The 17,142-nt window shown below is 35.3% G+C and overlaps 1 protein-coding gene across 2 annotated transcripts in view; it reads left to right on the forward strand.

Annotated features, from left to right (window-relative positions):
- Nucleotides 1-17,142, forward strand: part of Trappc13 (trafficking protein particle complex 13) — a 30,936-nt gene that overhangs the window by 5,611 nt on the left and 8,183 nt on the right. For both annotated transcript variants that reach the window (XM_013015917.1, XM_013015918.1), the window contains exons 2-7: nt 5,947-6,015; nt 7,069-7,168; nt 8,700-8,784; nt 11,879-12,006; nt 13,065-13,137; nt 13,985-14,029. In XM_013015917.1, the coding sequence (XP_012871371.1) occupies nt 5,947-6,015; nt 7,069-7,168; nt 8,700-8,784; nt 11,879-12,006; nt 13,065-13,137; nt 13,985-14,029 (500 nt within the window). The remainder of the gene's footprint in view (nt 1-5,946; nt 6,016-7,068; nt 7,169-8,699; nt 8,785-11,878; nt 12,007-13,064; nt 13,138-13,984; nt 14,030-17,142) is intronic.

Raw genomic sequence — 17,142 nt, forward strand, 5'->3', positions numbered from 1 at the left:
TACCACTGAACTGTGTTTCTCAATTCTAGTAATTTGGTCCTAAGACTGTTAATGCTGTTGTGTTACATAGCTGATTATTAGATCACTGCAAGTTTATTATAAGCAAAATGTTAATTAGGTTTATACATCACCTCATAAAAACACCCAAAGTGATTAAAAGGTTATAAGTTTTTGTAGAAACATATAAGAAAATACTCATTTTGTGCTAGATGCTAGGATATATTAAAGAAGACCTTGTGAACCCTTGGCTTACAGAACTTACATAGAGTGCTATTAAACTAGCTCCCTGAAAAAAAACAGATTAGATTCACTAGAAAGACACATATTTGCCTTGTAGCTACAGTGTCTAACATAGAAGGAACTTAATACACAGTAAATGCTCCCTTTGGGGGAAGACTCTTCGTAGCCTGAGCTAGCTGATAATACATGGAGTCCAGGGCTGGGAAGTTGGCTCAGTGGTAGAGCGCTTGCCTTGCATGCCTGAGGTCCTGGGTTCAATTCCTCAGCACCACATAAGCAAAAAAAGAAAAAAGCCAGAAGTGGCGCTGTGACTCAAGTGGTAGAGTGCTAGCCTTGAGCTGAAGAGCTGAGGGACAGCGCCCAGGCCCAGAGTTCAGGCCCCACGACCGGACCCCCCCCCAAAAAAAAAAACACATGGAGTCCATTAACTAAAGAGACTATCTTTTCCTAAATAGGCTTCATTCTATCCAAATACTTCTTTAGTTCACTTTTTACTGTCTCAGATGAGACTGTTATTTAAAAAATAACTATGTGAATCAATGCTTCAAGATAAAAGAACAACAACACTGGAGCTGGGCACAATCACTTAATGCTATGCAGGGGGCAGAAATTGATAGGGATGAAGTTCAAGGCTAACAGAAAAAAAAGTATTGAGGCCAAATCTCAGCCTATAAAACTTACTGACAGTGGTGGTAAATGCCTGTCATCTAAGCTGCATAGGAAGTGTAAATTGGAGAATACCTATCCAGTCCATCCTACAAGATTCTACTCGAAAAATAATGAAAACTAAAATTGCTAGTGAGTACCTTGCTAGCAAGCTCAAGGCCCTGAATTCATACCACAGTACCACCAAAAATAAACTAATGCAGGGGAGGAGGAGTTTTTACCTTTTTAGGACTTAACATATCACATGGTTGTTAAAGTTTAAAAGTTAGAAAATCAGTTTGATTATACCTGATTTGATTTGATTAAGCTGCAAGTAAATGCCAAAATGAAACACCTTTGTACAATTAATGTATGAGTTTTTTTTTAACTGGGAAATTAAGGATTGAGTTTAACTTTGTCATCTACCAGGTTAATAACCAGGCCTAAGAATGTAGAATCTCCTAAGATGGGAGACTTCAATTGTAAGGGTTTTTGTTTTGTTTTCTTTTCTTTTTGCTTATGTGGTGCTGAGGAATTGAACCCAGGGCCTCAGGCATGCAAGGCAAGCGCTCTATCACTGAGCCACCTTCCCAGCCCTTTTGTTTTGATTCTTTAAAACATTTTAAAATTATTATTATAAAGGTGATATACAGAGGGGTTACAGTTAAGTCAGGTAATGAGAACACATCTTTTTGGATATGTCATCCCTTCCCTCACTCCCAGTTTTTCTCCGCCCATCTCCACCCATAAGTTATATAACACATTTTCAGCATAGTGTTTAGCAAGTACTACTGCTGCATTTGTTCACCCTTTGTTGATTTTTTTTCCTTTTTTTGGTCAGTTGTGGGGCCTGAACTCTGGGTCTGGACACTGTCCTTGAGCCCTTCAGCTCAAGACCAGCACTCTACCACTTGAGCCACAGCGCCACTTGCAGCTTTTTCTATTTATGTGCGGTTGAGGAATCAAACCCAGGGCCTCATGCATGCAAGGCAAGCACTCTACCACTGATCTACCTTCCCAGACCCATTTTTGTTTTTAAACTTTTTTCCTGATCCTAGACAAATCTAATTTCACCTGCTAACTTATCAAATAATGTAGAGATCATATTTTTTTGAAAATTTCCAAAATGCACGATTCACTTTAACTTAATCTGCACAAAATGCCAAAAAGTAATCCAGGAGTCACAAACTTGAGGGCTTTTGAGTATTAAATAAAGCTGTAGAATGTGGTAAAACTTTGAGCCTGAGGAAGATTCTAATATATTTTAATATGTTAGCCAGCCAAAATGTAAAAGTTGTATTTGGCTTAGCTCACTAGTTTATGATGGAGATTTATAAGTGTTTTATAAGTGAGTGGATGCTTTGTTAATTTTTTCTAATAATGTTTTTGGACATGGTACTATATAATGCACACAATGAATATTTGACTTAAAAATCATGCCCATTTTCCTCATAGGAGGCTAGGCAGATGCTCTACAACTTTTAGCTACAGCTATTCCTTGACTGCCACTTTCTTCTTACATAGCTTGGATTATAACTGTGTAACAGCACACTGAACTTGTTTGAGAGGATATCTAATTAACTTTATGCCTATAATGGCCTCTAACTTTGACTCTCATGTTTTCCACCCTCTGGGATTGAAGGTGTGTGTCAATAGTAGTCCCCTAGTGGACTAGAATGCCCCTAGTTCTAGAGTAGATAATTTTTTTGACCATGAACCTGCTTTAATATTCAAGACTAGAGTGAAAATTACTATTTAATAATCAGTATAAAAGTTGCTTCTCTACAATTAATTGAGGTCAATTAACTCGTTGTAAGACAGGTAACACTCAATTTTATGTGTGTTTGATACTAGCATGTTGTAGATTGTCTTCTAGACAACTTCAGGGAAACCCTAGTTAATTTGAAGTTGGAGGAGTGAGCCGGGTGTGAGTGCTCCAGTTCGTAATACCAGTATTTGGAAAGCAGAGGCAAGAAGAATTGAAGGACAGCCTGGACTTCATAAAGATTTCTAGACCAGCCTGGGTTATGAAGCAAGACTGTTTCAAAAAGTAAAAAGTTAATGTGTAAGGAACTGTATAGTTATATGTCACTAATTCTGCTTTCATAGTTTGTGGTTTAAGATTTGCAGTATGGTTGGGCGCTGGTGGTTCACACCTGTAATCCTAGCTACTTAGAAGGTCGAGATTGGGAGGAGAGTAGTTCAAGGCCAGTCAGTCAGGAAATTTCAAGAGAATCCTTCGCAACCAACAGCTGGACACAGTGACATGTACCTGTTATTCCAAAATAGGTATATAAAGGTCTGTTTGGGAGCCCTGGCAGGAAGCGAGGCCCTATTATAAAATAATCATTGCAAAAAGGGGCTAGAGAAGTGGTTCAATAAGTAAGGATTTCTCTTTTAACTTTTACTTGTTTTTGTTAAGTTTTATTTTTGAGATGGGAATCTCACTAAGTTGTTCCAGGTAGACTTGAACTCAAACCCTCCCACCTCATACTTTCTGATATGCTGGGATTACAGGCATGTGTCTATATACTCAGAAAGATTTTCAATATATTTAATAGAGGATAGTTCTTTTTAGTGACTCTTCTCACTCTATCTCATCCCTTACTAAAATATTAGAAAAAAGAAAAAAACTAAGCTCTGTAGATGTTTTGGTTATTTTTGTTTGCATGAACACAAGTTTTTTGTTTTCTTTTTGTTTTATTTGTTTTTTTGTGGAGGTCCTGAGGCTTGAACCCAGGGCCTAGATACTGTCCCTTAGCATTTTTGCACCTACCACTTGAACCACGGATCCACTTCTAGCTTTTTTTGGTGGTTAATTGGAAATAAGAGTCTCATGGACTTTCCTGCCTGGGCTGGCTTTGAACCATGATCTTCAGATCTGTCTTCTTAGTAGTTAGTATTGCAGTCATGAACTACTGCCACCCTGGCCCACTTGTGGTTTTTGTTTTTGTTTTGAGTGTTTCAGGATTCCCTTGAGAATATATTGATTCATTGAAAATTCTGTTTCAAATAAGTAGAAAGTGAAGGCCAGAAATCTTTTCCAAGCACTTCAGCCTACGTCACTGATCTCTACTGGGTATTACTTTGTTTGAGATAGTCTTACTTGAAATTCTATGAGAAATATTTGGTAAGACAGCATTCCAGATTTATGACACCAGGCTTAGGATTATTATTTTAAAGAGAAAAATTACCCAGGTTCAAATCTGGATTCTACCACTTATGTACTATATAATTCTTCATGTACAAATTACCCTCACCACACATTTTTTTGTCCTGTCTGTATAACATAACACTTTCAGCCAGCATACATTTGTTAAGTTTTAACAAATTTATTATTTAGCATAATGCTTAGCACAAGTAAATACTCAGCAAATGTTAGCTATACAAAGTGACTTCAAAAATCAGCTACCTAATATATAACAGGTTGTTTAATGGATACATAAAACTTGTGTCTTCAAAATGACAGTTTCTTGGGGACTTTGGTGCTGCTATTTTCATTCAGCAAAGATCTATTAAAGTATACTGTGTGCTAGAACCCATCCCAAATATAGACATTGCAGGTTACAAAACTGAAAATGATACATAGAGCCTGAACCTCAGGGAGTTTGAAAAGTAGTATTCTAAACAAGCAAAAAATAAAGATGGACAATGATAGTAGATGCCTGTAATCCAAGCACTCAGTAGGCTGATATAGAGGATTGAGGTTTGAAGCCAAAGGTTCAAAGCAAGGAAGCCACATGAATGCAAAGCCTTGAGTTTAAACCCTAGAACTGACAGAAAAAAAAAAAAAAACAAGGGAGAATGTAGTTTATGATAAATACAAGGTACTGAAAGAGAAAAAACATGGCTAAATTTGTTAAATTTTATATCAAATAAACTGTTCATACTTCTTTTTGTAATTTCTTAAATTTTTATTAAATTTATTTAATAAATTATTGGCTTTGTTTTTCCCAGTTAAGCTAGCCAATTATATTACCTTATAATTTTAGTTTCCTTTTCATTGACATTTTGTGTAGCCTGAACTTTTCATTGCTAAGGGTAACACTCTACCATTTGAACCATAGCTCCATTTCGGACGTGTGTGTGTGTGTGTGTGTGTGTGTGTGTGTGTGTGTGTGTGTGTGTGGTTTATTGGAGATAAGAGTCTCATGGATTTGGTAACACTCTACCATTTGAACCATAGCTCCATTTCGGACGTGTGTGTTTGTGTGTGTGTGTGTGTGTGTGTGTGTGGTTTTTTGGAGATAAGAGTCTCATGGACTTGGTAACACTCTACCATTTGAACCATAGCTCCATTTCGGACGTGTGTGTGTGTGTGTGTGTGTGTGTGTGGTTTATTGGAGATAAGAGTCTCATGGACTTTCCTGCCTGGGTTGGCTTCAACTGTAATCCTCAGATCTCAGCCTCCTAAGTAACTATGATTACAGGTGCGAACCACCAGCTCCCAGACCTAATTTTTTTGTAAGTTCTTTTTTATAAGAATTATCTGCTGTAGTTATAAGCTATTATGTTAATAAGCCAGTTTGTTGCTTATGGACTGAAATATATTTTATATATCTTTTCCTATTAATTTCTTGGCTTATTTTCATTTGTTTTTCCAGATAAACTTTGGATACTTTCTGTCATAATCTAAAAGCCTAATTTGGGTTGAAACTATATAAACCTACAGATTAGCTGACATTTTCATGATTTTTATAGTTTATATTACGTAAGAGCACATTTATTGATTAACTGGTGACTAAGCAACATACCTTAAAATTTAAAACTTTTTTCCAATTTTGTTTTTAGTGTCTATTTTGTTTGATGTAATTTGTATAATGTAGAAATTGCAAATTAAAGCAATTTTTTCTCAAAGATTTTATTATATATTAATGAATCATTAATCCTTGTTATTATATATTCTGTATTAATTATTAAGATATTCTTAGGAAATACATTTAAGTTGCATTTCATATTAGTATGATGATGATTAATATAGTTGATGAATACCAAACACTAGGCGTGAGATGATTAAACCTAAAGAAATATTAATAATTTGCTTACTTTCTTAATTTTCAGTGATGCGGTTGACTAAGCCTACTTTATTCACCAACATTCCAGTTACATGTGAAGAGAAAGACTTGCCTGGTATGTATGGGGGTGTTGTGCTTACTCTGTTAGCACCCAGGGAAAAGTTGAAATGTGAGTTGGCTACATTATTGTGGAATAAGCTCAGGCTTGCCAGTCTTGGGCAGACTTTGGAATTCCTTGTTGCTGGTATTTCTACTTGGGATGGCCATCTGAGTTATAGCCCTCATTTATAATCTAATGTCATGATAATGTTGAAATCCATGTTAACAAGAAGTTTTTGGTTGTCATCAAATGATCCATCAGTGTATATATTAGTACTCTTTTCATATAAAATTATTTTCATCTTTATGGTACATTAGATGGCCTGCATTTTCTTTTGTTTCTGAAATGTTTGTTCTTTCTAAGATCAGTTTGTTGGTGGTGGTTTTTCTCTTTCTTCCCTCTCTCCCTCCCTCCCTCCCTTCTTCCCTTTCTTCCTTCCCTTCCCTCCCTCCCTCCTTTCCTTCCTCCCTCCCTCTCTCCCTCCTTCCCTCCCTCCCTCCTTTCCTCCTTTCCTCCTTCCTTCCTTCCTTCCTTCCAACTCACCATTTACCCCAGGCAACTTTGAACTCTTAAGTCTTTCTGCCTTGGCTTTCTGAGTACTGGGATTACAGGCATGTGACACTTTGTCTGGCCAGAACTCTTTTTGCATGCTTTTTAAAAAAATTAAAGATAAGAAATGGCATTACACATTGTGTATGTGTATTTAATTGCAATGCTGTACCTTGCAAGTAAAACTTTTATGTTGATTTAGAAAGATTAAAAATTAGATATGCTGAGAGTTGGTGGCTTACACCTGCAGTCCTACCTACTCAAGAGGCTGAGATCTGAAGATTGTGGTTTGAAGCCAACCGTGGCAAGAAAGTCTGTGAGACTCTTACTACAACTAACCACCCAAAAGATGAAATTGGAGTTGTGGCTGAAGTGATAGAGCTCTAGTCTTGAGCAAAAAAATTCAGGGACAGTGCCTAGGCTCTGAATTCAAGCCCCTACACACCACCCCTAACTATATGTGAGTAAACTTTATTAGGAAGGTAAATGTTAGAATTTTATGTTTTTCCCTTGCTACAGGAGATCTCTTTAACCAACTGATGAGAGATGATCCTTCAACTGTAAATGGTGCAGAAACTTTAATGTTAGGAGAAATGTTGACTTTACCTCAAAATTTTGGGTAAGAATGATTCATTTCACATAAAGCTATTATAAATTTATGCTTTCAAAAAAACTAGTAAAGAATGGAAAAAGGGTCAGAATACATTTAAGTGGTAAAATAAATAAGAATCAGGTGATTCTAGTTTTGTTTATTTATACAAGTGACATACAATAAATAAAATAACACTGGTTTGTTGTTTTAATAATGTTTTAACTTTTCTTCTGCTGAGGCTAGAACCCAGGGCCTTAAGCATTCTAGCCATAGCACTATATCCATAACCCCTAGATCTTTTTTTCTTTTAAATTAATTTTTTATTGAGATTGATTACATAAATTTCAGAAATTTCACAGTATTGTGAGATAGTGATACTTAAAGTCACAAACACTTTTTAACCATCACAAGGCAAACTGTCATTATCATGGTCTATAATAATGTTAGTGATTTGTATGAGCTTTGACAATACAACTATTTCTTCCACAGTGGGTGATATGTACATTTCTTTCCTTTTGCTTAGTGTAAACTGTTCCCTCTTTCCCCCTCAACACACACACACACACACACACACACACACACACCAACCCCTCAACACACACACACACACACACACCAACCATGATTCTTTTATTTGAATTAAGTTGTTCTGAATGTCTTTTTTTATTAGCAAATTTTTTATTTGGCCTCACAGTCCTCTCCCAACAGAAATCAGACTTGACGGCTAATTAAAAACTCTGATTTTTGAAATTTCACACACACACACACACACACACACACACACACACACCCCAACCATGATTCTTTTATTTGAATTAAGTTGTTCTGAATGTCTTTTTTTATTAGCAAATTTTTTATTTGGCCTCACAGTCCTCTCCCAACAGAAATCAGACTTGACGGCTAATTAAAACTCTGATTTTTGAAATTTCTTCTTTTGTTTTTAGCATTTGTTTTCTTCTAACTCATTAATGAGATAGAAACCTTGGTTCCATTCTTTTTGTGCAAACTGAGAACATTTATAACTAAAAGTAACTTTTTGAATTTTTTAATGTTTACAGATTGCAGTAATTGACTAGTTAGTATCTTAAAACCTTGAAAATACATTCATGTAAAATATATAAGATTAAATAAAGTCATTAAACATTTTATTAGAATAAATTAGAAAAAAATTGGTAAAAATGCTCCAAGATGAATTAACTTCGGTTTTCTAGATTCAGAGGATAAATTATTTCAAAAAAGAAAGCTGACATTTTCTAGCTATTCAGATACAAATCTGAAGACTCAACATGGCTCTGAATGTAGTGAATATTATTTCTAGGGACGCTGGCAATTTGTGCAGCAGTTGAGAGCCAAGATATATATTGGGTGGTTTTATTTAGAAATGCTCTGAATAATAAGTGAACAATATAAATGAAGGAATATTAAAGTATTCTTTCCTTTCCCTGTCTCTAGACTTTAATAAATTTTTTTCCATTTGACATTCTTAGTAGTACTCAAACAGAATATTTCTGATAAAACCTGAATGAATTTCTGCTTAAGATTTTATTTTATTTTGTAGGAATATATTTTTGGGAGAAACCTTTTCCAGTTACATCAGTGTTCATAATGATAGCAATCAAGTTGTCAAAGATATATTGGTAAAAGTAAGTGACATTCTTGTTTGAAAAATACTATTTTTAAAAAGAAACATGTTCTAAAATGTATTGTTATTTTTGAAGCTTCATTGAAATTCGTGCTTTATACTGGAATTTTTTTTCCCCTTCTGATCTTGGGGCTTTAACCATGGACCTGGGTTCTGTCCCTGAGCTTCTTTTGCTCAAGGCTAGTGCTCTTTTTCTGTGATTAATTGGTGATAAGAGTCTCACAGACTCGTAGATGAGGCTGGCCTCAAACAACAATCCTAAAATCTCAGCGTCCTGAGTAGCTATATTACAGTTGTGAACCACTTGGCTTGATACTAGAATTTTTAATTCCAATTAACAAGCATTCCTAAAGGTATAAAATATTATAATAAGGGAAACATTTTTCCTTATCTTCAAAACATGGTAGCTTGGATGACAAAATATTCACCAGTATCAGGCACAATTCTAGATATATTTTTTCTCTACTCTTTGACATGAACTACCTAACTATACTAACAGCATGATAGCTTTAAAGATATCTTTAGTTTTTACCACATTTTATAAGTTTTGCTTTCCTGTTTCTGCTGATTATTTCTCTCCCCAATACTAATATATAGCTGAAAAGTCTTCCCTGCAATTGCAGTTTCATTTCCCTCCTCCCAAAAACCTGTTTACTTGTCTGTTTTCCTCCGAAGACATTTACTAGCTTTTAATAAGGCACTTATTTGTATATTGTTACTTGTCTTCCTTCCCTCCTCTCCAGAGACTATAAATTCCACAGGGACAGGCAAGGATCACAACAGTCCACTTTATTCCCCTATTATCTCCAACTTGTACAACAGATCCTGGCATATAGAATAGGTAATTAGGGAATAAATGCTTCATAAAATATAACTTATAATAGCCAAAGGAAAAAGACACATAATACATAATACACATTGTAGTTAAGAGTAAAGTTAACAGTTACAAGAGAATTTGTTAGGTAGAAATCAATTGAGTTTAAATACTTTTTTCCTCTTACTTTCAAAATAAATAATTCATTTTAAATGTCTGCTTATACAGCTTCTTATGTGGCTTTAGAGTTTTTGTTTTCTATGCCTTTTATTCATTATTCTATAAAATGAAGCCAATACACTACCCACTTCCACACTGTCATGTAAACTAGGTTCCAGTGGCTCATGCCTGTAATCCTAGCTAGACTGAGACCCACAGTTTCTTTTCTTTTTTTTGGGAGGGGGGCGGTCCGGGGCCTGAACTCTGGGCCTGGTCGCTAACCCTCAGCTCTTCAGCTCAAGGCTAGCACTCTACCACTTGAGCCACAGCGCCACTTTGGGCTTTTTTCTTTTTGCTTATGTGGTGCTGAGGAATCGAACCCAGATGCTGAGGAATTGAACCCAGGGCCTCATGCATGCAAGGCAAGCGCTCTACCACCTTCCCAGCCCCGAGACCCACAGTTTCTGTATCCATAGATATTTCTGATAGTGGAGACAGATAAAATCAGGTAAAGAAATCATAAATGAGGAAATTATAGATTGTAATAGATGTTTCCAAGGAAGTAAAAAGTGAATGCTATAGACAGTAACTGACATTAAGGGAGGCCACTATTCATACAGAGTAATGTATGTTCAGGGGGTTATAAAAAGTATGAATATAATAGAGAGGGGAGGGCAGTGCCATATTAGAGAAGGTACTATTATCTTAATGCCTGTAATGTCATTCTCTAGTTCTGTCAGTGAACTGGTCTCTAACATGTGATATTTCTAAATAATTGCTCATCTTTTAGTGTCATATATGTACATACAAATATCTACCTATATTTTTTTCAAAAACACATCTGTATATGTTTAAAAAACCACATGTGCATACTGATACTTCAGTTTCTAATATGACAGGAAAGGTTTAGTTGTAGCTTTTCTCTCTCTTTTTTTTTTTTGGTAGATCATGGGGCTTGAACTCAGGGCCTGAGTGGTATCCCTGAGCTTTTTTGCTCAAGGCTAGTGCTCTACCATTTTGAGCCCCAGCACTACTTCTGTTTTTAAAAGTGCTTAATTGGAGTTGAGAATCTCACTGACTTTCCTACCCGGGATGCAGCCTTCTAAATTATAGATGCCAATGGCATACAGGTTTTCTTTTTCTTTTTAAAAAAATTATATTTTTATCATCTTTAAGCAGTAAAGTACTAGGGAGTTACTACACATAAAACAGTCTCAGAATTGTTCATCTATATCCTTGTGAAAATAAACATACTAGCTAAGTACAACATTTTGTATCATTATTTTTGTGTGCAGATTTAGACTATCATCAAGATCCCCCTTCTGGGGGGGGGGGTAATGGGAAGGGATGGGAAGGGGAAACAAAGAGGAGGCAACAATGCTTGATAAGAATTGTACTTGATATCTTGCCAATGTAATTGTAACCCCTCTGTACGGTATCTTCACAATAAAAAAAAAAAAAAGATCCCCCTTCTGTGGTGGTGGTGGTTGTTCCTCTTCTTGTTCCCTCTCCCTCCTCTGTCTCTCTTTTTGGTAGCACTGGGATTTAGCCTTGGGACTTCTGCTTTAATAGGCAATGGTTATACCATTTGAGGCACACCTCCAGCCTTTATTGCTTATTTTTCTGAAAAGTATCTAGTACTTTTTACCCATGGCAGCCTTAGATCATGTTTCTATCAATACTTCCCATGCGGCTAGGAGAGACATGTACCACATGTACCACAAAAAAGCCTGGCTTTTTTGCTTGAGTTAGTTTTGAATGGTGTTTTTATTTTTGCCTCCTAAGTAGCTGGAATTACAAAAGTGAAGCATCTTGCCCAGCATGTTTTATTTATTTTGGGGATTGGTGTATATATGTGTGTATCCTTGCCAAGGTTCTAAGCACAGAAAGGTTTACACAAAGAAGTATTGTTCTCCTTTCATCTTTTGTTTCTTGTATATATTAGTTGTAGAAAACAATAGGTCTTATATAACATTTTCATATGAGCATATAGCATTCTTCTTATTTTTCCTGCCCAGCTGCCCAAATAGTCCAACTATGTCTCCTGTTCTTTTTACCAGTACCATACTCATGTTGTAGAGAATAGTCATATACGGCTTGCTTTTTTTACCTTTCTTTCAAGGCTGATCTTCAGACAAGCTCTCAGCGTTTAAATCTTTCAGCCTCTAATGCTGCAGTGGCTGAACTTAAACCTGATTGTTGTATTGATGATGTTATTCACCATGAAGTAAAAGAAATTGGAACACACATGTAAGCATTAATTTTACTACTTCTCAAAAACTTTTAAAAAAACTCTTTAAAAGTTTTGCTTTCTATGTATTATGCCAATTAATTTAGTTCAGAAGGAATTTAATGTTACATATTTACATTTTTAACAGACACAAACTTTAATGAAAGTGCTTATTTTGTAGGGAAAAGTCTAATTCATTATTATTTAATCCCCAATATTATTTTATCCCAATTTGTAATCTATTTTTAGTTATTTTAATTTTTTAAAATTCATTCTATTTAAATGTTCATTTTTTTCCATTACATTTATGTTGAAACAACCATTCTTCTAAAATCCTTGTATGTTCTAGTTAACATGAACTCACTTTTCTACATTTAATTATATGGCTATTTCAAGATTTATTTTGGAATGTAGTTTACCTTTGAAGGGAAAAAGCATACTCTTTTATTTTTTTTTAATTTTTGCTGGTTTTGGAGCTTGAACTCAGGGCTCAAGCACTGTTCCTGAGCCTCTTTGTGTTCAAGACTAATGCTCTACCACTTGAGCCACAGTGCCATTTCTGGTTTCTTTGAGATAAGAGTCTCATGAGGACTTTTGTCCTTGGGCTGGCTTCAAACCATGATCTCGGATCTCAGCATCCTGAGTAGCTAGCCACTGGCACCCAGGTTAAGATAGATTTTTTTCATGTTTATATTCAAATCTATATTCAAATCTGTTTATACTCAAATATTGAATCATTTGGCTACAGTTGCATATTATTGATATTTTTAAGTAGATCTGAAGTGTTTTAGATTTACTCTTAAGAAATGAAAATGAGAAGCCTAGCTACTCAGGAGGCTGAGATCTGAGGATCTCGGTTTAAAGCCAGCCTGGGAAGCAAAGTCTGTGAGCCTCTTATCTCCAATAAACCACTATAAAACCAGAAATGGCACTGTGGCTCAAGCGTAGAGCACTCGCCTTGAGCTGAAGAGTGCAGGGACAGCTCCCAAGCCCAGAGTTCAAGCCCCACAACTGACAGAAAAAAAAAGAAATGAAAGCAAAAATATTTCCCAGTCACTAAGGTATCTTTCTATTTCAGCTTGGTGTGTGCCGTGAGTTATACAACTCAGGGTGGAGAAAAAATGTACTTTAGAAAATTCTTCAAATTTCAGGTATTGGATATGACGATGATAATTTTTTGATACCTTCTGTTTTCCTGGATATGTAGTTGTTTCTGTTGATCTGCTCAGAAAACAAACTCCTTATCGATCAAATAACTCACTACTCAGGCTTGTCCTATTACTAGCAGGCTAAAATCAGACTAAAAGAAGAGCAGAGAAATTATCATTGCCAGTGTAATGTTTTTGTAAAGAAAGATTTTTTATTTAAAAATAAGACCTGAATGATGGAAGGAGTTACATAGATCAAGTTGTATTGTACTTGTAAGTTGACAGGTTGAATTGAAATGCCTTTGTACAACTACTCAAAACAGTTGTTTTTTTGTTTTTTTTTTTTTGTCAGTTGTGTGGCTTGAACTCAGGGCCAGGGCACTGTCCTGAGTTTTTGCTTAAGGCTAGCACTCTACCACCTTGAGCCACAGCTCCACTTCCAGTGTTTGAGTGGTTAACTGGAGATAAGAGTCTCATGGGAACTTTTCTGTTCTGGCTGGCTTTGATCCTCCAATCTCATCTTCCTGAGTAACTAGGATTACAGGTGTGAGCCATAGGCTCCCGGCTAATCTTTTTTTTTTTTAAGAGTATTTGTCTCATTATTTGGAAAATACACCAAAATCTGGAAGAGGGATAAAATGAGGGCAAATTCCAGATGAGTGTAAATAGTACTAAATTTCTAAAGAAATGTTTAGTGCGAAATTTTTTGCAAGAATATTGGATATCTATTAAAAGTCTTTTAACAATTAAAATTAGACAATGGCCTTGACAAATGTAATCCATGTTCTTTAAACTTAATAAAATAAACCAGTGACAAGAATGTCCTAATTAATATACTTTGTTTAACCAGGTTCTGAAGCCATTGGATGTGAAAACCAAATTTTACAATGCAGAAGTAAGTATTAGGTATTTACCAGGACTTTGCATTAAACATTAAAACTTATTTGACTGCAAACCTGAGGTATTAACATTTCTTATAAAACTGAAGTAATTGCTGATATGACTGAATTACCAAAAATGAATTTTAATTAAAAATGAATGATTTCATTGTAGGTCTTTTTTAATCTGTTATTTTCAACCTACACATAATCAGTGTGTCTTGATTTCTATTCTCCCTACTACTTTTGTAAGGTCTTCACCTTTCTCATTAAATGATAGCCTTATAATTCCATTTGATGAGAGTGTTATTGCTTAAAAATATAAATATTCAACAGACTGGATATTATAAAAATTGAGCTAGTAAGATCTGTAGTTCATATTCATATAAAAAAAAGAGTGACAGGTAAAACTCAGTGTATTAAGCCTTTTCCAGAAAAGTCTTGTACCAGCCAGAATTAGGAGTTAATGTTTCTATGTCTGACAAATGGCTTGAAAGTTCCTTGGGAAAATTGCTTGACAAAAATAGAGAAAAATGTAACTTAAAGAATAGGAGATAGCCTAGCTTCTAAGCTAATAAAAGAGATAAAATGATTTTTTCCCCTTAGCACTCATGAGGCTATGGGCTATAGCAAGATCCTGTCTCAAAAATAAATAAATAACCTTACATTTAAAAAGACAGATCTCTTCACAGCCCTTTTATTCCTCAGAATCATTTTTTCTATCACAGTGATAAATTACTCTATACCCAGATGATCACAATTTATAATCATACTAATTTATGTGTATTTTTCCAAATATTTTTACCATCAGCATTCAATATAAACTTTGTATTCCCACTTGAATTACTTAGCTGTTAGTGTTAAGGAACTTGATCAGTAGCGAAGATGTATTGGAATCAAAGGAAAATATAGGTAACAAAAACTGCCTAGGAGAGTAAATACCAAATCTAAATGATAAAAAAACATGTGCTACAAGATTTTGGGATGAGAACATGTATACTCTAAAAATGCTTTATGGAAGAAAAGGGGAACTGGAGTAGAGTCTGGAAGGAAAAGATGTTGGGAAGAGATAAACATATTCCAAGTCAAGTTACCAATATAAATATGTAGCTGGGCGCCGGTGGCTCACGCCTGTAATCCTAGCTACTCAGGAGGCTGAGATCTGAGGATCGGGGTTCAAAGCCAGCCTGGGCAGGAAAGTCCGAGAAACTCTTATCTCCAATAAAACACCAGAAAACTGGAAGTGGCGCTGTAGCTTATTAAGTGGTAGAGCACTAGCCTTGAGCTGAAGAGCTGAGGGACAGCGCTCAGGCCCAGAGTTCAAGCCCCATGATCGACAAAAAAAAAAACAAACAAAAAACGTATATAGACTATTAAATCCATAGTGAAAGAATATACATACATATGAGGGTACAGCCTCATCTACATTGCTAAATGCTTAAAGAGTTTCCATTTGGTGGTTAGTTAAGTTGTGATACTATATATTCTACTTTTTTGTTGTTAATAACAACAAAATAATTATATTCATTAATTACAATATAGCTGTTCAGTTTAGTAGATTTAAATAGTCTGTTACTTCTGGGAAAGGTTTCATTCATAATACTTGGCTTCCAGAGGGAGCCATGTTAAAAACGTGGTGGGAGTATGGCTAGATGTTGGTGGCTTACTCCTATAATCCTAGCTACTCAGGAAGCTGAGATCTTGAAGATCATGGATCTAAGCCAGCTCAGGAAAAGTCCATGAGACTCATCTACAATTAAGCACCAAAAAAAGCTGAATTTGGAGCTGTGCTCAAGTAGTAGAATGCCGGCCTTAAGCACAAAAGCTCAGGGACAGCGCCCAGGCACTGACACACAAACACACAAAAAAAATGTAGGATTACATTAAGGTATTTGTTGAGTAGTTTTATTTGGAGTGATTTGCAAATAGTTATTTCATATGTACTACACAAGTAGCATAACCCCTATTAGGAAAAAAAAATCCACATTTCCATCATTTCAAGTAATGGATTCTTTTCATCTACATTCCTTCAGTTTCTATGAATTTGTATAATCTGTTTTGATAATCATAGTGACAATTTTGTTTATTTCTATTTTCAGTTAACCTTATATATAAAATATAATATTTAAATTTTCTAACAAACTGCACCTAAAATATGTGTAGTAAAATTTTGAACTTGTGTGTGTGTGATACTAGGGATTGAACTCAAGGTCTCACACTTGTAGGCAATACTCTAACACTTAAGCCATACTCCAGTCCAAAATTATGAATGTTTGAAAAACATCTTTCTAAAATACCTAGTTAGAACAAATAGCATGAAAGGTCTCTAAGATTTATGATATCACCTGTTAGGCAAACAAATACTGTTCAGTAGCATGGGATATATTCTATATTGCAGTTAGGTCGTAGGAGTTAGTAAACCACACCATTATCAGTAGCTGATTCTTACTTCTCTGCACTGTAGTCCTGTGCAGTGATGCTATTTGCCCCAAACACACTTTTCATGATGTTCTTAATACTGTATTAATCCCTGAAGGAAAACAAGTTTCATAAAAAATTTTGTCACAGTTTCTAAGGCAAACCATGTAAGAAGATTGGTGAATCAGAAGGTAGGATTCAAACATTTGGTCACCTGCCGGGTACAGACTTCCATAGCAGTACTAGTCCTCTGGGAAGTTAATTCTAGTGGAGGAAACTAACATGAGCCAATTGCAATATAAGCATCTCTCACATATACCCTAAGTCATGAAGTATAATTAAATTTTGGGAACAGAGATGAAAGATGATTTTCAATTATGCCTTTGATGAAGGAGATGACATTTGACATTCTCCTTAGTAACTAAGTAGCACAAATATGTATAGGAATAAAAATAACTATTCATTAACAGAAAATAATTATCTCAATTTAGTGATACAAGGGTCTAGTCGGGCATTTCCTAAAATGTGTTCTATGGAAGTCTTAACCAAGATCCTCCATTCCAAAAGTATTTTATGGTTAGATCAATGAAGGAGAAGCACTTCAGTGTATTATCTATTTTGAATGTTGACGATAATGTATATCCGTCCTTAAGAATCTATAGAGAACGGGATTTATAAAACCAGAAAGGCATGAGACAAAATGTCTCTTCCC

This window comes from Dipodomys ordii, unplaced genomic scaffold (genome assembly GCF_000151885.1).
Source record: "Dipodomys ordii isolate 6190 unplaced genomic scaffold, Dord_2.0 Scaffold28, whole genome shotgun sequence".
NCBI lineage: Eukaryota > Metazoa > Chordata > Mammalia > Rodentia > Heteromyidae > Dipodomys > Dipodomys ordii.